Source organism: Aspergillus karnatakaensis (genome assembly GCF_047715665.1).
Source record: "Aspergillus karnatakaensis strain CBS 102800 unplaced genomic scaffold BJY04scaffold_28, whole genome shotgun sequence".
NCBI lineage: Eukaryota > Fungi > Ascomycota > Eurotiomycetes > Eurotiales > Aspergillaceae > Aspergillus > Aspergillus karnatakaensis.
Genome location: NW_027395740.1, coordinates 325853 through 345532, shown reverse-complemented (window position 1 = coordinate 345532; position 19680 = coordinate 325853). Strand labels below are relative to the sequence as shown.

At 51.4% G+C, this 19680-nt stretch overlaps 7 protein-coding genes across 7 annotated transcripts; 4 read left to right on the top strand and 3 right to left on the bottom strand.

Annotated features, from left to right (window-relative positions):
* Nucleotides 1-1582: 1582 nt before the first annotated feature.
* On the top strand, nt 1583-2504 carry BJY04DRAFT_218966 (uncharacterized protein; the record flags this gene model as incomplete). The annotated part of the gene is made up of 2 exons (XM_073716443.1): nt 1583-1838; nt 1930-2504. 2 exons carry the CDS (start codon nt 1583-1585, stop codon nt 2502-2504), a joined length of 831 nt encoding a protein of 276 aa, XP_073570628.1.
* Nucleotides 2505-3359: 855 nt separating this feature from the next.
* Nucleotides 3360-5153, top strand: BJY04DRAFT_218965 (acyl--CoA ligase; the record flags this gene model as incomplete). Its single annotated transcript, XM_073716442.1, has 3 exons — nt 3360-3477; nt 3519-4154; nt 4201-5153. The coding sequence occupies 3 exons, from the start codon at nt 3360-3362 to the stop codon at nt 5151-5153; spliced, it is 1707 nt and encodes a 568-aa protein (XP_073570627.1).
* Nucleotides 5154-5489: 336 nt separating this feature from the next.
* BJY04DRAFT_71024 (uncharacterized protein) lies at nt 5490-6301 on the top strand. The gene has a single exon (XM_073720912.1). It carries the CDS (start codon nt 5593-5595, stop codon nt 6025-6027), a length of 435 nt encoding a protein of 144 aa, XP_073570626.1. The 5' UTR covers nt 5490-5592; the 3' UTR covers nt 6028-6301.
* A 2934-nt stretch (nt 6302-9235) lies between these two features.
* pex1 (AAA family ATPase peroxin 1) lies at nt 9236-13260 on the bottom strand. The gene is made up of 4 exons (XM_073711562.1): nt 13042-13260; nt 12737-12979; nt 12606-12684; nt 9236-12555 (listed from the first exon to the last, which is right to left on the bottom strand). The coding sequence occupies exons 1-4, from the start codon at nt 13150-13152 to the stop codon at nt 9311-9313; spliced, it is 3678 nt and encodes a 1225-aa protein (XP_073570625.1). The 5' UTR covers nt 13153-13260; the 3' UTR covers nt 9236-9310.
* Nucleotides 13261-13534: 274 nt separating this feature from the next.
* Nucleotides 13535-16524, top strand: BJY04DRAFT_190857 (DNA replication licensing factor MCM7). The gene is made up of 4 exons (XM_073711561.1): nt 13535-13922; nt 13982-14112; nt 14163-16080; nt 16137-16524. The coding sequence occupies exons 1-4, from the start codon at nt 13608-13610 to the stop codon at nt 16203-16205; spliced, it is 2433 nt and encodes an 810-aa protein (XP_073570624.1). The 5' UTR covers nt 13535-13607; the 3' UTR covers nt 16206-16524.
* Nucleotides 16525-16603: 79 nt separating this feature from the next.
* BJY04DRAFT_190855 (putative adhesin) lies at nt 16604-17119 on the bottom strand. Its single transcript, XM_073711560.1, has one exon. The coding sequence runs from the start codon at nt 17062-17064 to the stop codon at nt 16708-16710; it is 357 nt and encodes a 118-aa protein (XP_073570623.1). The 5' UTR covers nt 17065-17119; the 3' UTR covers nt 16604-16707.
* Nucleotides 17120-18049: 930 nt separating this feature from the next.
* On the bottom strand, nt 18050-19672 carry BJY04DRAFT_190852 (ATP-dependent (S)-NAD(P)H-hydrate dehydratase). Its single transcript, XM_073711559.1, has 6 exons — nt 19458-19672; nt 19347-19386; nt 19251-19297; nt 19186-19196; nt 19103-19135; nt 18050-19049 (listed from the first exon to the last, which is right to left on the bottom strand). The coding sequence occupies exons 1-6, from the start codon at nt 19570-19572 to the stop codon at nt 18168-18170; spliced, it is 1128 nt and encodes a 375-aa protein (XP_073570622.1). The 5' UTR covers nt 19573-19672; the 3' UTR covers nt 18050-18167.
* Between the last annotated feature and the right edge of the window lie 8 nt (nt 19673-19680).

The window sequence follows — 19680 nt, the reverse complement described above, 5'->3', positions numbered from 1 at the left end:
ATTGATGGATGCAATTTCAGGGCTTCATACTTAGTGCCGACCACTCACCAAATAGTCAGCCTAGCCGATGTGAGTAATATTGCACTATTAGTATTGTGACCTGTCTTCGATTCCCATCACCCCAGCGTTTCACCATTATTTCACCCCTCACAACTGAGCAGTTATTTCGGCGTTCGCTGCTGCAATTCGTCACGCCGCTAGCTACTTAGCTGACTTCAGCTTCAGCTTTAGCTCACATACAATTGGCACCAGGTTCGGTCTCAAGCTGCAGCACATCGAAATGATCGAATCGTCGCACAGAGAACACTGTACTCCGTGGAACCCGGGTTTTCGGCACTCGGTCGTGGCTATTGCATGGCTTAGAATGCTACAAGTCCCCCGGAAGGATCAGGGACAGGATTTCCATCCAGGAACAGGATTTCTGGTGGCAGAGATTTTCTCCGAGACCTTGGCCCTGCTGAGGGCAACCCTAACTTGACTTGTGACCAAGATCCTGAGTGAGATTGATTTCTAAAGGAAAAGTTAATTAGATGATAGATCTGAATGCTTTCCTTGACAGCCGTTGGGCTGGAGCCTTGACTTTGGGGCGCGTGGCTATTATGGGTTCAAACTTCACCTTCGCCGCTCGCGTAGCCAGGCCCGGAACCCCTGACTAGCCCAAATTGGGCCTAGTGCCATTGCGCCCGCGCCACGACCTGGGGCCTGAATACAGTAGTGAATAGCCGATACTGATAGTGGACTTGAGATGAGAAACTGAGACCCAGATGGTATCACCATGGACATGGACAGAGAAACAAGATGAATGCTGAATTGAAGGACGGACTAAGATAGCGTCAGGATCACAGGCGCATAGCTCCGTCGTTCACATCTTGATCAGCACTGCCCGGTCTGCAAGATTCGATCTGTATCGGACCCCAAACAGAGAAAGTGGGGGCGAACAATCCTTTTCATCTAGGACTCGTATTCTCTGACCTAAACACTCTGTCCAATGCTTTGTGCGGCGTGTCCCTCTTACTTTAGGCTTCCGGCTTCCAGTCTCGAGTCTTAACGGGCGTTTCATCTCATCAACTGCCGCTCCAACTAACAACGCCTTGTCGAGGCTGCTCCTCACCGTTTAAATTAGATGGATCTTGAATCGACGGTGGCATCAAGGTTCCTCTGAACTGCCGCTAGAAGGCTGAAGAACCGCTGGTCTTTTTTCGGGGTCCAGTTCCACAACGTCATTTTGATGATTCAATATTGACCGGACTTTCAATGCCCAAGCTGAGCGAGCTCGAAACATCAACAATCAGACTGAGTCTACTAGGTCACTGAGATCGAGGTCCCCGCAATTCGGCAGGGCTCAGGGCTGACCTCTGTGTCCGACAAAGATCTCGATTCTCTCAAAAGAAACCCAAGTCTTGAATCATATCGATGACGTTGTATTACTAATAATCGTCTTCAACACCCCGCATCACGCAACCTGCAGTTACACAGGGCTCTGCATCATGTCTCCTACTTCTACTCCCTACAAGAACCTTACTCCCTAACAGCACTAATCAATGAACTCAGCTTGAACAGCTCAACCGGTCTCGCAATCAAAATGGCAGTTCAGATTCTCTTACTCGGCGGCCATGGAAAGGTCGCTCTCCACCTCACTCCGCTTCTTCTCTCTCGCGGCTGGACACTCACCAGCGTGATCCGCAACAAAGACCACAAATCTGAGATCGAGGCCAAAAATCCTGGAAAGGGCGGCAAACTTAACGTACTTATCTCCAGTCTAGATGAGGTCAAAACCGAGAACGATGCCGCCAAGGTACTTGAGGAGGCAAATCCTGACTACATCGTTTGGTGTGCTGGTTAGCCCTCCTTCACTCTTTTCCCTCCTTCTATCTCCCTGTAGTAAACCATCTACAATGGCAACTCCATTCTAATTACAGTGGAAACTAGGTGCTGGCGGAAAAGGCGGTCCCGAACGCACGCACGCAATCGACTCCGAGGCCGCAAAACACTTCATCTCGGCCTCATTTGCGCACCCCCGTGTCAGCAAATTCCTTCTCGTCTCGTGGATCGGATCGCGACGCAACAAACCAACTTGGTTCAACGATGAGGATTGGTCCCACAGCCGTAACGTCTTCGACAACGTTCTCCCCGCCTACGCGAAAGCAAAGCTCGAGGCCGACGAGTTTCTCACAGCTCATGCGGCTGTGCGCGCGAAACAAGTCGCCGCTGGAAAGGCAAAGCCTCTCGACGCGATTGTTCTCCGCCCTGGGCTATTGACGGATGATAAGGCGGGGGGAAAGGTGACCCTGGGAAAGACAAGGTCTGAGGGTAAGGTTACTAGGGAGGACGTGGCGAGAGTTGCGGATGCGTTGTTGGCGAAAGAAGGGGCGAAGGGGTGGCTGGATCTGCTGGAGGGCCAGGAGGATATTGATGCTGCGGTCGATAGGGTTGTTAGAGAAGGTATTGATGCTATAGAGGGTGAGGATGTGGAGGAAGCCATCAGGCGGTTCGGATTGGAATAAAGAAGATATAATGACCTCTATCTAAGTAGGTACGAAATAATGAATTCCATATACTAAGCCTAGTAGGTACTAGGTACTGGGTGGCACTGAGCATGTTCATTGACGTGGACCGGACACTCATCGCATATTCCTTTTAGAGGCGCATCGACAAATAAAGAGCTGTAGGCCTGATAACGACCATCGCACATCTAGATGCACATTGGTATATCAATACCTGAAGATACAGATAACGAATACTCTGTATAATACAAGACATCTACGGGCACCATGGGCCCAAGTAAGAGACACCCCAATTAAACCATGCAATTCGGCGTGGCAAAGACAAAACTCACTTTGGGTCGAGCCCCATCAACCAGTCATGGGGTAGATATGCCGAGCGGCGGGGGATCTGCTGAGTGCCGGATTGCCGGCAATTCTTGAATTCCTGCCCTGAAGTTGATATGGCCATACTAACTCAAGGCGAAAGATGATCTCTAAATGCAATTCGATGCCTCTCTATCTGAATGCCAAGCGTGTTGATGATCCGAGACATGCAGTTTTGACAGGAGATCGTCGATGACAAAGATGCGCCTTTCGGATGGGGAAATCTGGGGTCCAGTCAGCCCCAGTGCCGAGGGCCGACGACTGTTGGCTACCTATCATCACTACAACCGGTCGCTTTCTCTTTCTCTTTTTCTCACACTTCTATCCTATCCTATCCTCCTATCCTCTAACACAAACTTGTCCGAAGAGCCTAATTCCTCCTCAGTTCTCTCAGCCCTCCCGTGTTGCTACCCCCTAGCTTTCTTGTATCCCTGCTCTCCCCCGCATTTCTCCAAGCCTCAATCCGCGTCTTATCTCCACTTGTGCCTCACGATGCCAGTCTCGTCACAATATCCCCCAATCGAAATACCCAATAATCTTGACCTCTGGGCGTTTCTCCTCGAGCGCAAGGATAAGCCGTTTCCAGATGACAAAGGCAAGTCTTCTGAATGTCTTTGCTATGCTACTGAACCACGGCTAAATTAACAGCAGTTATCTACACGGACGCCGACACCCAGCGATCGTATACCTTTCAAGATGTTAAACAGGCAGCGATTGCCTTCGGTCAAGGCCTGAAGTCCGTTTACGACTGGCGAAAAGGCGATGTTCTTGCTTTATACACTCCCAACAGCATTGACACCCCGGTCATCATGTATGGCACACTATGGGCTGGGGGAGTCGTCTCCCCCTCGAACCCGGCTTATACTGTGGACGAACTGGCGTTTCAGCTGAGAGACTCAGGCGCGAAGGCAGTTGTCACCCAGTTGCCCGTCCTTCCTGTTGCACGAGCTGCTGCAGAGCAGGTCGGCATTCCTGAGGACCACATCATCTTGATCGGAGATCAGCGCGATCCTGCGGCCAGGGCTAAGCACTTCACTTCGGTTCGAAACATTTCCGGCGCCACGCGCTATCGCCGCAGCAAGATCAACCCGGAGAAGGATCTCTCGTTCCTGGTGTACTCGTCCGGCACGACTGGCGTCCCCAAGGGCGTCATGCTTAGCCATCGTAATATTATTGCCAACAGTCTTCAGCTGGCTGCAGGTGAATCGGGCAATCTCAAGTGGAATGGCGGCAAAGATGGTAAAGGCGATCGCATACTGGCATTTCTTCCCTTTTTCCACATATACGGTATGTATCTTGCCGCTGGCGGAAAGATTTTGACTAACGACACAAGGTTTGACGTGTCTCGTTCATCAAACTCTCTACCAGGGATATGAACTTGTGGTCATGGCTAAGTTTGACCTTGAAAAGTGGTGCCAGCACGTCCAGAACTACGGAATCACATTTAGTTATGTAGTTCCTCCAGTCGTTCTTCTCTTGGGCAAGCATCCTATCATTGAGAAATATAATCTCAGAAGCTTGCGGATGATGAACTCTGGGGCCGCGCCGCTCACCCAGGAACTTGTCGAAGCCGTCCACAAACGTCTCCAGGTTGGCATCAAGCAAGGATATGGCTTGAGTGAGACTAGCCCAACAACACACACGCAACCGTGGAGTGAATGGCGCGAGAGTGTCGGCTCCGTCGGTAAGCTTCTTCCCAACATGGAAGCTAAATACATGACTATGCCTGAAGACGGCTCAGAACCCCGCGAGGTGCCCACGGGTGAAATTGGTGAGCTCTACTTGCGGGGTCCGAACGTCTTCCTAGGCTACCATAACAACCCAGCTGCTACGGCAGATTCGATCTCTCCTGACGGGTGGTTCCGCACTGGCGATGTCGGTTACCAAGACCCTAAAGGCAACTTTTATATCACAGACCGCGTCAAGGAACTCATCAAGTACAAGGGATTCCAAGTCGCGCCAGCGGAGCTTGAGGGTATCCTTGTCGATAATAGTTCCATTGACGACGTCGCGGTCATTGGTATCGAAAGCGCCGAGCACGGCACCGAGGTTCCTGTCGCTTACGTTGTGCGAAGCGCAAAAAGCAAGAGCTCAGGGGCATCGGCGCAAGAAGAGGCGGCGAATATTGCGAGATGGCTCGAGGCGAAGGTCGCGCACCACAAGCGCCTGCGCGGTGGCGTGCGGTTTGTCGATGAGATCCCTAAGAGCGCTTCGGGAAAGATCCTACGGAGATTACTCAAGAAGCAAGCTCAAGCGGAAACGGATGCCCCAAGGGCTAAGCTTTGATGCAATGCACGCTGATGGTAACTACGTATGTGTATGTACATAATAGATAATCATAGAATCTAGGTAGTTGGCACCAATTCCGCGCACATACGTAAGGTAATATTTGTTTTGTCTGGGTGTCTGTAATCCGAGGCATTGCCGTTCTTCTTGGTTACCCTCTTCTTTAAGCTGGCATCCTTGACAAATTCCAATTCGTCAATGTCGTCAATGGATTCCGCAAGATCTCTGCCTCAACATTCTTCTCAAAAAGTCCGTTCAATGTGTCCAGCAACCCGACCTGCTCTCCATGCATATACCTCAAGCATCCTCATGCATCTTGCAGAACCACGATGAACCGGTTAGTGTTATGCCGAGATGAGATGGACCACTTATCTGAAAAATCTCTCGCGCTCTTGACACAGCCCATCTTCAGGTCTTCCGACGGCACTTTTTCAGTGGTATGATGTCTTCTTCGGTCTCCTCCCTCCAAATATGGCTGCCTTTGTGTCGACCGTGGAAGCCGATGGCATATTCCATCAAAGCAGGACGGCTTGTGTTTCTCCGTGGATTACCCAGTCATCTTTGGAAAACGCATTCCATGTTGGCAGGACTTGAGAGTACCCATCGTACTGTTCCCGTTGAAGAGCATTCAAAGCTCCTCAATCACTCTCGCCTATCTCAATCAGCAGAGAAGGCCGCACGATCGCGAGTCATAGCGGACGCGGTGCTCCAGGATGATGATGCCGCAATGCAAATTCTTGTCTTCTGCCATTGTTCCAAGAACATACCTCGGAGTCTGCAAATTCCGGACTTGCATCCTCTCGCAGTCCACGGGATATATGCCAAAACCTGCAGATTACCATTTCTGACCAATCTTCTAACTGCAACGCCTTGAGACATCCATCGTTCGCCTTTTTGATTGCTTCCAGTATCTTGAGCTCACCCGGTTCCTCCATTTCGTCCAGAAACTGCTCGTGGAGTCTCATGTCGTCTTTTCCCACCGTTCTGGAACCATATCGTACCCAATACCAGACCTCGCCGGCTGACTGAATACCGGCTGGAATGCCAGTATCAACTCGACGTCGGGAGACTTCTTAGTCCCCTCATTGACCGTAATCTGGTTGGTTTCTGCGCTGTCAAAATCGAGCGTGATCCCCAATTTCACAACCGGTTGCGCACATTGGGTATGCCGGATGGCTTTGGGGGGGGGGCGGCCCCCGTATATCTTCCGGCCGTGACATCATGTGTTGCATTTTATCACTCTTGAGGATTTCTAGAAAGGCGACAGTGGGCGCGTTTCCGTAGATCTTTTCGGCGTTAGGATTATCTTCCTTTCTGACAGCAACAACCCTCTTCGGGGTGTTCCCTGCTCTTCACATGTCGCTCTAATCAGCGTCGTTCGCTTCTAGTTCTTGGCTCGATGGTTTATTCTTGTCGATAGCTTCCAACTCAGTATCCGTTTCAACCTTGATATCCCGTTCCGTACCGCGTTCCTCTTTGCTCCCATATGCTGTGTCCACTGGCTTCGAGTGTCGTTTCTTATAGGCTGCAAATCGTAATCGGCGCGTTTCCGTATATCTTGGGGGCTTTTGGGTCGTCCTCACGCTTGAGGGCGACAACCCTCTTCGGGGTGGTTCCCGCTCTTGTCATGTCGTCGCCAGAATCCGAGTCCTCTGATTCTGAATTTTCAGAACTTGGTTCCACGTTGGCTGCTTTGTCGAAATAAGCAGGAAATTCGAACTCGTCCGGATCCAGATCGCCTCAGGCCTGGAACTCACGGGCCCGTCAAGGGTCCAGGAACAGACCAAATTCGGAACACGGCTTCGGTCAAGCTGTTCATAACCAACGAGGTTGAACGACTGTTACTGGGAAACTAGAGCAAGTAACGTGGTAAAGCTTTCCAAGCCCGGAGACCCACCTGCTTTCTTTCTTGTTCTTCAATCTTGACCTAGGGCTTGATCTCGCGAGTGTTCCTCCTTGATTTCCGGGTTTTGGTCCTTACGAAGCTGACAGTTGTTTCTTGTAGCTCTCAAATTGGTTTCTCTGAAGCCCAGGAAACACCTGATTTCCAGTCGAACGAGTGGCCGAGTTGGCTCAAGGGAATGTCGTTACCTTATGACCCGTATGACCCGTATGACCCGTATGACTTGGTCAAGCGTATCGCTCCTTGTATAAAACAAGAAGCAAACCGGGCACATCGAGTTTTTGGAGGTCGCCGACTCGATCTTGCATGTCTATGTCGACTACGCAGAGGTGGTTGTCGTCGTCGACCAGCCAAGCTTTTCTTAGATCCTTGGGGTTCGAGGGGCTTACGAACATAAGAGATGGAGCTCCAAGATAGGTAGCGCGAGGTGGAAAAGGAATGTTTGTGGAAGGAGAAATCGGGGGGATGAAGAGGGGTCTTTATAGAAGAGGCCAAGGGGATTGTTGGTGAAGAAGAAGGGCACAATGTGAAGATGGAGAGGGATCTCTGTGCAGTGCAGGAAAAAGTCGAGTCACCTTGCGCTAGGAGAACTTCTACAGGGGATATAGAACGAGTGACGAAGAGAAAGATACAAGGTGAAGGCTGGGTTGGGTGGGTGTCTACTGAGTGAAGCGGACGGAGGTAGCCTTGACATCATGTTCTACCTCTACAGAAACGGCTAATTCATGCAGGTTGACATCGTCGAGACGGTATGATTCTGCATGACATGGAGATGCATACAGCCAGCATAGGTATCGTCTAGCTTGGCAGCAGCAACAGCCGGGGAGCAGCAAGTGGAGAGGTGACGGCGAATCAAGCCCCTACCTTTGTGCGCAGTCAGTGAGTGTCCTGATACTTGCTGGTTGTGAGGGTACATAGCCGGATCTCGGGAAGATCATGGACTTACTACCACAAAGGGATTGATCCGAGCCTAACGCGGTTACTCTCACTCGTTGGTTCTTGCCATGCTGGAGGGCATGATGGAGGCTGGGCTAAGGTACAGCTGCAAGCAGATAATTCTTCGTGGGTCATGAAGTATCCTTGGTATACCCTCATTCAACTAGTCTAGGTAGTATCATGCCATCGTCCTGCTCTGGTGCGGTGCTCACACCAGAGTCACTTGGTTAACGGAGGTCATCTCCATAAAGACCTCGGTCTCTTAGAGGACTCTCGCTTCAAGAGCACAATCCAGACATATCCATCCAACGAAAGCCTAGAGAGCAAGCACAGCCTTTCTCGCGGTACTCTAGCTAATCTTCGTCCCGCCACAGGGCTGTGAGCGTGCGGCCCCGCAAGACGGCAGAATCACGGCCGGGGACGTAGGCAAGGTCCAGTCCCTGGGCGGACGTTCGCAGACAACCGCACTCTGGCCCTGCAAGAAGCTAGGGGCCAAGAGATAAGCCTGAGAAGATCCAACCAAGGTGTAGTATCTCAATCCGAACATTTAGATCATTTGCGCTTGCGGAGGTGGTATCAGAATCAAGTGGTGACAAGATGGACTGGCCAAATCCTGCAAGCTTAAGTCGTAGAGCAATAATGTTGAATATCGTCGGGTTGACTGGTAGGATCCCCAGGCTTGATAGTCTGAGGTGGATATTGAGCTGTTTGGCGGGACTGAGGGATGGGAGGCTTCGCGTCAGCTGGAGGGGGCTCAGTGTAAGGGAGTTTGGGTTGAGGCTGTGAGAAGACAGGTCCTCAGCAGCTGTATAATACAGCGGAAAGAATTCAAGCTTACCTTTGAGTCGCACTGAGGAGTCGGCTCTTCGGGGTCATTGACAGTATGACCGCATTTGAAATAGTAAGTTGGGGCAGGAGCTCCAGTGAAACACATTCTAAAGATTGGGAATATATACCTTGCTGATCGCGAGTTCCAGATTCCCTGAAAATGAGGCCATGACATTTCAGGGTTTCCCACGCAATATCATGGATAAAGTTACAATAATACAATAACCTCAGCACCAGTGATGGATTGGCGCGCTGAAATGTTCAGGAGAGCCCTGTCAAGAACAGTAGATGCCTCACCCACAAGACGGTTTCCCTGCCACCACTCACGGGCAACTAGATATTCTCCGAAGTCAAGTGCTGGCCCTTAGTGAATAAATCATATATCTTGCTTACTGTGACGATCTTATCCCGTAAAGGCCATGCGGTGTCTTATAACATATGTAGGGTAATATACACAATGCTGTCATCATCTATTTCTAGAGTACTGATTCTACATCAAACTCGTTCGCCCTCCAACTTCTCTCCCTCCTTCCCCGTTCGGCATTTCCCCATTTCGTCCTTCGACGAACTCACTGTAGATTGCCAGTAACCGTCTTCGCTCAGTGTCACTGAGCGAACTCCGCGTCGTATTCAACGACCGCTCCATATGCTCCCACCGCACAATAATTTCTTCTCGGGTTTCATCCGAGGCCGGCTCATTGGCATTCGTCGAGGCATTCGTAGGTGAAAATCCAGACCCGCCCTGCTCAAGCTGCCGCTGTCGCCGGCGCGCATTCTTCAACGCATCCAATTTCGACGCCACAACCGCCGGTGCCGGCATCGCAACCGTTCCGGCGCGTTGCTCCAAATCGGAGTACAAGAACTGAATAAACGAGCGGCTGCTCGTGCTCGGTGTGCTGGTTTTTGCAGCAGTTTTCGTGGGTGGCTTGTCGCCGGTGCGATCGCCTAGTGCGTCATGTACCGCCTCGAGATGCGCATTGTAGACGACTGCTTGTAAGTCAGCGCCAGAGAACCCCTCGGTGCGTGCGGCGACCTCGTCAAGTCGCGAGACGACCTCCTCGCTCATTGCGAGTTTCTTGCTAACTGCTTGGATGATATCGGCTCGATCTGTGTGGTTGGGCATGTCGCAGAGAAGAGACTTGTCTAAACGGCCGGGACGGAGGAGGGCAGGGTCGATTAGGTCAGGCCGTGATGTGGCAGCAAGAACGTAGACGCCCGAGAGACCTTCCGCGCCATCCATTTGAGTTAAGAGCTGGTTGACTACTCGATCCGTGACGCCGGTGGAGTCGTGGCCACGTTTGGGCGCAATACTGTCAAATTCGTCGAAGAAGAGGATGCATGGGCGGGCTGCTTGGGCTCGTTCGAAGAGGTCTCGAACACTCTTTTCACTGGCTCCGATATACTTGTTGAGGATTTCCGGGCCTTTCACGCTGATGAAGTTCAGACCACATTCGCCGGCTACTGCGCTGGCTAGTAATGTTTTACCACAGCCCGGGAATCCGTAGAGAAGTAGGCCGGACCGTAGCCGAAGTGGACACTGTGCGAAGATGGGTGCGTACTTTGTAGGATATTGCAAGGTTTCCAGTAGCATCTTTCTGGTCTCATGCAGACCACCAATGGCGGAAAATGTTGTAGTCGACGAAGTAAGGGTTACATTGCGCAGAGAAGCTGGGGTAAAGCCCTTGATCGCACTGTCAAAATCTGCTGATCCAAGGGTGACTGCCTTTGAGCCATCTAGGGACTCGCTGACAGACCGAATGAGGGCCTCATTGCGCGCACGGGCGACCAGCAACACCAAATCCCCGGGCATATACCCGTCCGTCTTCCCTGCCAAATCGAGAAAATCAACATCTCGACCGAGGATGAACCCATCGCCGCCAGATGAACTTGGCCGACTGCCTGGATTGGAAGGGTCTAGCCAGGAATCGTTCGTCGAATTACTGATTGCCCTTGTGTGGCCGTTGGTAGCTGGTCCTGCTTCTGTAGTAGCACTTGTCGCTCCCCGATCTTGACTTGTCAGGTATTCGAGAACTTTGCGCCGTCCCTCTTTATCTGGAGCCCTCAGATGAACGATCTCCCGGACAACGTGCCCGCCAACAACGACATTGTTCAGCGACTCCTTTGACTGCGCTGTAGCAAGAAGCACAACCCCTGAGTTCATAGAGCAGTATTCGCGGACCAAAGTGCAGATGACTTCACTATTCTGGCGGCTTCGCCCGTTGTCTCCTCCGACTTGCAGCTCGGTTTCCACCGGGCACAGCTTATCAAGATCGTCCAGGATGACAGCTGATTGCCCGCCAAGACGAGCGCACCATGCAGCTGACATAAATAAACGATTCAACGTCTCCTTGATGTTAGATATTCGGGTCTCATCAGTCACAAGCTTCCGACACGAAAAGTATTTGACATTAAAAAGGGAGTCCTTTCGCAAACGATGCGCAAGAAGATGGCCCAAAGCAGTCTTTCCGGAGCCGAGACCACCGGTCACCAAGACCGAGCAGGATTTGTTGAGGTTGTCTAAGGCTTGTGAAATAACCTTATCAATTCCAACCATGGGCGGAACAGTAGAGGAGATGGGGTCCTCCAGTGGCAGGCTCAAAGCGCCGTGCTCGGTAGGTTTTGGTATTTCGGCTTGAATTTCAAGGGCAAGTTTGGCCTCGGACCCCAACAGCCATCCAAACGCCGGCTTTGAAGTATCGGAACTACTCTTCAAATGCGGGTCGAAGCGGACGATAGCCCCATCAAACGCAGATACTGTCCCTTGGTTATCGCATTTGGGTAGAATCATTCCGTCAGTTAGCGGCCCTGTCAGCAGTCCTTTGCCTGGGCCGGTAGTGCCATATAAGACCTTTATACGCTCGGCTAATGCATCCTTTGCGGCGATTGTGTCGGCCCCAAATTTGAGGCCATCTTTCCGTTTAGTCGCATCGGTCAGGAAGGGGTAGACTTTTAGCGACTTTGTAACAGAACGTTGTAGCGGTGGTGGCGCGGCCTCAACCCGAACAACACCTCCTACCATGCCCTCGGCGCATATCGCTGAGCAAAGAACCGAAGATAGGGCGACATGCTCAAGGTCAGGGGCATCAACCCAAGGAAGCAATTTGGCCACGAGTTTCGTCGTCGGCGTGCCAGCATCACTCTTCTCTTGCTCGGCTTGATTTATCTGTTGAGAAGGATCAGGTGGTGATTTCAGACCAGAAGGTTGAATGATCGTGACACAAGCCCAGTCGGCGCCCCGGAGTTCATTCGTCGCAAGCACATCAGGGTCAAGCCAGATACGCAACCCCCCGTTATGATCCTCTTCCAACCCTTCATCAAAGTACTGATCCAACCATTGGCGGTCAAGTCCCCTGAAGTAAAGCGCACCTCTGCTCGTTTCGAATTTGTTGGTTTTACCGCGCGCTGTACTACCTCCAGTGCTTCTTCCGCCAACACTCCTCTTACTGCTGCCCGTAGCGCTCCGGTTATCCCCACGAGATACCCGGGTATTCGCTTTTGGACGAGTCTTCGGGGCGACAATAACTTCCGCATCGGGGGCAATCTTCGCGAATGGGGATGTATTGGATGGGGAAGGGGTTAGCGACGTTATCACAATATTGGCTGTGGATGTTGGAGATAAGTGTAATGCTAGCGGATGCATGTGGTCGGCTTGCGATGATGTATAGGTAGGATTAGGTAGGGCACGGATTTGTGACAGCAGATTAAGCTCTAGAAACGTCGCATGAAGCTCGATAACTAGATCAGTCAGCGACTGGCCCATTGGCAAGCAGGGAACGGCTACATACTCTCCCAATCTTCAGGTGTCAAAGGCTCAATGTTGATTGTATGTGCCACCGGGGGGTCGAGATGTATGAATATACCGACCTAGATCTCATTAGACCTTTCTGCGCGCCCATTTCTGTCAACAAACGCTTACCCGTTGTCCCTCAGTCAATCCGAGGACCCGGCCGAATGTGGTATCCAACTCCACTGTGGAAGCATCCTGTTCACGCGTAGAAGACGAATTGTTGATTCCATCTCTCCCCACGACGGGGGCTAGTCTTCGTTTGCTCGGCATTCCTGTCCATCCCAGGTAACATGATCGCGGGGTAGGGGCGCCATTGCTGGCTCGGCCGGCAGCCGGGCGGTACTGTAACTCGACGATCACATTTTGTGCGGTCTGGTGGGAGTTAGAGACTTGCCAGTACGATATTCAGGGTTGGGGGGTGAGTAGGAGCTCACTGTGTTGGCATTGACTAGCAGAGAGACCAGCGATGGCGGCAGGTTCACAAGGCAGTTCTTTAAAGAGACCAAGGCGACTTCAGCCGTGGTGGAGGGCTTTCGGGGAGCCATTCTAGGGCGCACACAAGCGAGGTCGAGCCGGCCAACGTCGGCGCAAATTATACAGAGCCAGAAGACAATGCGAGAAGAAAGAGCTGAGCGGATAGCACGAGGAGGAAGAGGCAGCGGGAGATAGAGGGCCGGCTTCAACCCCGGACTCCGCAAATCAACTGCTCGCCGAGCCGAGTTACGCCTCAGTGGCCGTCGGACCGAGACTTGTTCCGCTCCGCTCCACGTGCTGCGCTTCTCTAGCCTGAACTTTCAGGCATAAACTCTGGAATGAGAGACGCGTCTTTTCGCGACGCGACGTGTTTTGGGCCTGAGGCTGGAAACCTCCCGTGCTTCTGAAAACTGTCTGGCGCCCAGTCTCTGTCGACCACCAACTCCCCCCATCCACAAAGCCCCTCCAATTGTTGAGCCTCCGCACCCCCAATTGAACCAGCTGTTCTTGTCGCGGTCGCTTCATCATGGCTTTGAATCAATATCCTGCCCCGGTTGACTACAACGGGCAGCTAGATGCCTTCAAAGATTTCCTCAAGCATTTCAAGAGCTTCGAGTCCACCGACGCTTCAGCTGCAACGGAAGCTATTGAAGACCTACACATTGAAGATGGCACAAGCGATGAATACGATTTTATGGACGATGCCGACGAGGGCGCTGCGCCGACTAGTGGAACCCGCCGCCGGAACAAGGAACAAAAGCTCAAATACATGCAGATGCTTCAGGATGTCGCTGACCGCGAGCGCTCTGATGTTCTGATTGAGCTCGATGATTTGATCACTGTAAGCGCTTCTGCCCCGATCTGATCTGTCGATATGTGTCTAAATTCACCTTTCTCCAGTATGAGAGGTCGCTACCTGAAGAAGTCGATTTGAAGCTTGTCCAATCTGTACAACAAAATACCAAGCGCTATATTGAGGTCGTCTCACAAGCGGTGGACGCTATCATGCCAAAGGAGACTAAAGAGATTACGTATGTAGAAATTCCCATCAGCTCATCTGCGCGTTAGCTGAGTCGAGCAGGTTCAAAGATGATGTCCTTGATGTGATCATGTCACAACGAGAAAAGCGCAACGAAGCCATGGCCTTGGCTGCAGAAGCCGACAACGATGCCGTAATGGCTCCTTCCATGTTCCCTCCCGAACTAACCCGTCGCTACGTCCTTAACTTCAAGCCCCTTACGCCTTCTGGGTCCAGCAGTGAACGTGCTTCCAAGGCGCTTGCAGTGCGAAATGTGCGCGCTGAGCATCTCGGCAGCCTTATCACAGTCCGTGGCATTACCACTCGAGTATCGGATGTCAAGCCAGCTGTTCAGATTAATGCTTACACTTGCGACCGTTGTGGAAACGAGGTGTTCCAGCCTGTCACTTCGAAGCAATTCCTTCCCATGACCGAGTGTGTCTCAGACGACTGCAAGAACAACAACACCAAAGGCCAGCTTTTCCTCTCTACCAGAGCGTCGAAGTTTATTCCTTTCCAAGAGGTCAAAATTCAAGAGATGGCGGATCAAGTACCTGTGGGCCACATCCCACGAACCATGACCGTTAACTGCTCTGGCACTCTTACACGACAGCTCAACCCTGGTGATCTGGTTGATATTGCCGGTATATTCCTCCCAACACCCTACACCGGTTTCAGGCAGATTCGCGCCGGACTTCTCACAGATACGTACCTCGAAGCCCAACATATCACCCACCACAAGAAGTCTTACAACGATATGGCCATGGACAGCCGAGCTCTACGCAAGATTGAACAGCATCAAAAGTCGGGTAACATGTACGAATATCTCGCACGATCAATCGCCCCTGAAATCTACGGCCACTTGGATGTTAAGAAAGCCCTGCTTCTGCTCCTCATCGGCGGTGTTACGAAGGAAATGGGCGACGGTATGCACATCCGTGGTGACATCAACATTTGCTTGATGGGTGATCCTGGTGTTGCCAAATCTCAGTTGTTGAAGTATATCACAAAGGTCGCACCGAGAGGTGTATACACAACAGGTCGTGGTAGCAGCGGTGTCGGTCTTACTGCCGCTGTTATGCGTGATCCTGTTACGGATGAGATGATCCTTGAGGGAGGTGCTCTAGTGCTCGCAGATAACGGTATTTGCTGTATTGATGAATTCGACAAGATGGAAGACGGAGACCGAACGGCCATCCACGAAGTGATGGAACAGCAGACCATTTCCATTTCCAAGGCCGGAATCACCACTACTCTGAACGCCCGTACCTCAATCCTCGCCGCCGCTAACCCGCTCTATGGCCGGTACAACCCACGACTATCCCCTGTCGAGAACATCAACCTGCCCGCTGCTCTGCTCTCACGTTTCGACGTAATGTTCCTTATTCTCGACACTCCTTCTCGAGAGTCAGACGAGGAGCTCGCCAGCCACGTTGCCTACGTTCACATGCATAACAAGCACCCCGAGAACGAAGACGCAGGCGTCGTGTTCACACCTCATGAAGTCCGTCAGTACATTGCAAAGGCCCGAACATTCCGCCCTGTTGTTCCATCCAGGGTCTCAGACTACATGGTCGGCGCCTATGTGCAGATGAGGAAGCGCCAAAAGCGCGACGAAGCGAACAAGAAGCAGTTCTCCCACGTTACCCCTCGTACATTGCTCGGTATCGTCCGTATCTCCCAGGCCCTCGCACGACTTCGGTTCAGTGAAGAAGTTGTCACCGAAGATGTTGACGAGGCTCTCCGCTTGATCGAGGTCAGCAGAGCGTCTCTCTCCAACGACGGCCAATCGAGTCTCGACCAGACGCCGACTTCCAAGATCTATAATCTCATTCGAGGATTACGCGAAAGCGGTGCCGCTGCCGTTGGTGATGGTGAAGATGGCGAGCTCAGCATGAGGAGAATCCGCGAGCGTGTTCTAGCCAAGGGCTTCACTGAGGACCAACTCAACATGGCCATTGCCGAGTACGAAAACTCCTATGTAAGTTCTATCGCCTCTGCCGATATCTCTCATAATCAGCTAACAATCATTTTCAGGTCTGGCAAGTCATTGGCAATGGAACACGTCTTGTCTTCGTCAACGCCGACGATGACATGGACATGTAATTTCCACTTCAGTAATGTCTTAACTCTGCGTTGGTTATATCTGATGAGTTTAAAGAGTTGTGCATGAGACGGGTTGATGGTGTTAAGGTGTACACTAGGCCAATTTTTCTACTTGATTAAGTGATTGGGGATATATCGTCGTTGTCTTGAATGATTTACTATCGAAGCGCAGGTCCAGAAGCATATAGTAATAGAACTTATGGCGTTGCCTACTATCCATTCAAGCTTGATTGATGATGTCTTCTATCTAGGCCACTAGATGACACGCCTTTCAAGACAGTAGAAGGGATCTTGGATTCGTCCAGGCGAAAAATATCTGAGTGGGATAGTTAAAACAACAACCTTAAGACAGTTCGGAGATTAAGGAGAGTAAGTACATATATATAATCCCAAAATCCACATCACACATTTCAGACATAGGCAGTTATATATACCGAATTCCCCAGCAAGCCCCCATGCCCCTAACCAATTTCGCACCCACAGCCCCGAAACTGAATTAGCCCTAGACAACACACTGATCATACTTCGGCACCTCCCGACACAAGCTCCCACTCATGCCATAAGGATTATCACAAAGCGTGTTACACTCCGTATACTCCGGAGTAAACACCAAGAACTCGTAGTCCTTCATCGGCAGCCGGAACTGCTTGGTGACGTCGTTGTTGTTCTTCGAGGCTTTGTACCCCGCTCGGCAGGCGCAGTGGAAGCGTGTGCCTGTGTTTATGCACGAGGTTGTGATTGAGCAGCCATTTACGCCTGAGAGGGGATTGCAGGTGCCGCATTTGGGGGGAGGGGTTGGTTTTGCGGCTGTAAGAGTGAGGGTTGCAAGAACGGTGGTGAGGAGGGTGAGGGACTTCATGATGGATGATTTAGAATGTTGAACTATGTTGGTGGTTTGTGATGGTAGTAGAGAGTGGGTTTTGGTTGAAGAGGATGATGATGGTGATGAATAGGATTCTTGGGGATTGAGGGCTCTTTTATACCCCAACTCGAGCTATTTCTGGGTTCATGCTACATATGTATCTGTTGAAGGGTGAGCAAATGCGATAGGTGGTGGGATGTATACATCTAACCTTTTCTCACTATGTTGGAGCCCTTAGAGTCCAGCATCTCAATCACGAACAAACCATAGATCGTATCACGAGATGCAGGACAGCAGCGAAGAGGGTCACAGCATCTGAGACATGTCTCTCTCTCCGAGCCGGTGCGCTGGTGATTGCGCTCCAGGAAACATGCTGTGAGCGGCTGAGCCGGGGACTGTATGGCAGGGCTGATTTGAATACGAGATCTGCCCAACGTAGGACAAGAGGATGGGGGATGTGATTCTTTATTTTGTACTTTCCTGCCGAGGAGACGGAAATAGATGTATCCTGTCTGGCAAAACGAGCATAGAACGTGGGATAGTTGATCGATTCTTGTTGTCCCATGGATGGTGGAGGGTTGTACGTATCTCCCTACTCTGGAAGTAGTAGCCTGCCGCTGCTAAGTGTAGTCTGACCTCCAATCCAGGATGCCTACTTACTAGCCATTCTCTGCTCTGAATGCGAACAGAAGGAGCTGGCGGAGGTGAGGCATGGTAGCTTGAAAGTTATGGGAGAAGCAGGGTGGTGATCACTGATAGGGAATGGAGCTGGAAGAGAATTTGGAACTTAGCAAATGACAAGGTCTTGGTGTCGAGAGTCTGTGGTCAATGGAGAATTCTTTGAGACGGTTTCCAGAAGGTGTCGGAGAATGGTATTGGCTGCCCTAGAGACATCAATCTATTCTACGCTTGTTTGCCTAGGGTGATCGGCGGGGGCTCTGAAGTCAAGGCGTGGAAAGGTGGAGATACGAGACTCTTATTTGGGGTCTATGATCCGTAGAAGGCCGCAAATAGACGGTATACGAGGATGACTCCCACCAAGTGAGTTATTATTGATATGTGTCAGATTATAGTCGGCCTTCTCAGACCTATATCTCACCCTAAAGATGCATCCTGGATCCTTCAGGCTCCCCAATCAGGGTTAAGAAACTCTCCTGCACTTCATCAGTGAGGTCACTCGCCTGCATGCTCCTCCCCTTAGCCTTGAAAGCCCGACGGGAGCATTCTCTCGTGATTGCACTTCCAGCCCAGGCAGCAAGAAGCAATGTGGTGGCGGGAGACATTCTCTTTTCAGATTCTAGCTCGGCTTGAACATCCTCCTTGGACTGCGCCTCCTTTGAGTTGGCTTCTTCACCCGAATTCCATAGTTCATCGTGGTACGCTGCTCTCCAGGCCAGCAGTGTTCCCAAGGATCCGGTCAAAGTGTCGCCCTGTCCACCACTGCGCTTCAACCCTCCTTCAGCACCTTGCACTATGCTCGTAACTCCGTTCGAGATCACATCGTGCGGCCCTTTTTGCACGACGGTGACACCCCCAAGGGCTGTTGAGAGCTTCTCGCAGGCCTCTGCTTCCTTGCTAGTCTTGTCCTTTGCATTGTCGCCCGACGAGATCTCCGCTAGACTAGGGACCTCAATACCGAGCGCCTTAGCGAGGCGGCTAAACTCGTTCACATTGGGAGTCAGGATGCATTCCTTGTATCCCTTCACTAGATCCGGATTCTCCGAGACCAAGAGCAGCCCGTCGGCATCAAGAACAAATGGTATTGAGCGAGAGCGAGCCTCTTTCATTACTTCAACGACTACCTTCAGTGTAACTCCATCACGACCCAAACCTGGTCCGATGACAAGCGCGTGGAGCCTGCCGAGCATGTCCAGGATCGGAGCTGCAAGGGAACGTGCGTCGATGGAGTTTGGATCTTCGACTGAGTTGCTGCTTGGTAGAATTGGGTGCACCATTAGGTTAGGGGAGTATGATTTGATGACCTAGAATGGTCAATGGGTTGTCAAGCCAAGGGCATACGTAGACAGTGGCTTACAGTCGCAGCGGAGCTTTCGCAGATAACATGGCTCTGTCGTGAGAATTAGTATGCTCCTGATATATTCAATGATACAGTCATACCATATCACATCCTAGGTGCAGTCAGCAGCAGAACGAAGGTCAGGATAAGAGTAAGCTTAATTTACCTAGCCTAGCTGACGCCATCGCAGAGAAGTATGGTGCACCTGTGTAGCTAGTGGGTTCAGTTCGATTCGTGCCTGATCCAGGGGAATGAGACATACTCCAGAGAGCCTCCTATAACAGCAACACGGCCTTGTTGTCCTGTAGACCACCTGTTAGCATACTCCAGATTCGAAGACTCGAAATGCAAGGGCGCAGCGGAGATCGCGTACCCTTGTGGAATTTCTCCAGCATTGGAGGGACGATCTTGCGGGCCTTTTTGAAGAGCACCTCCGAGGGCACCGCGACATGATGAGACTTTGCCATAGTTGCCAAATTACGAAACATAGACTGCGAGTGTTGAGATAGAAAGTGAGCTTGAAGATGGCAGGGTTAGAGGATGTTGTATCTTAGAAGACTGTCAGAGTTGCAGGCTGATGGCTCGGTGATGTCACC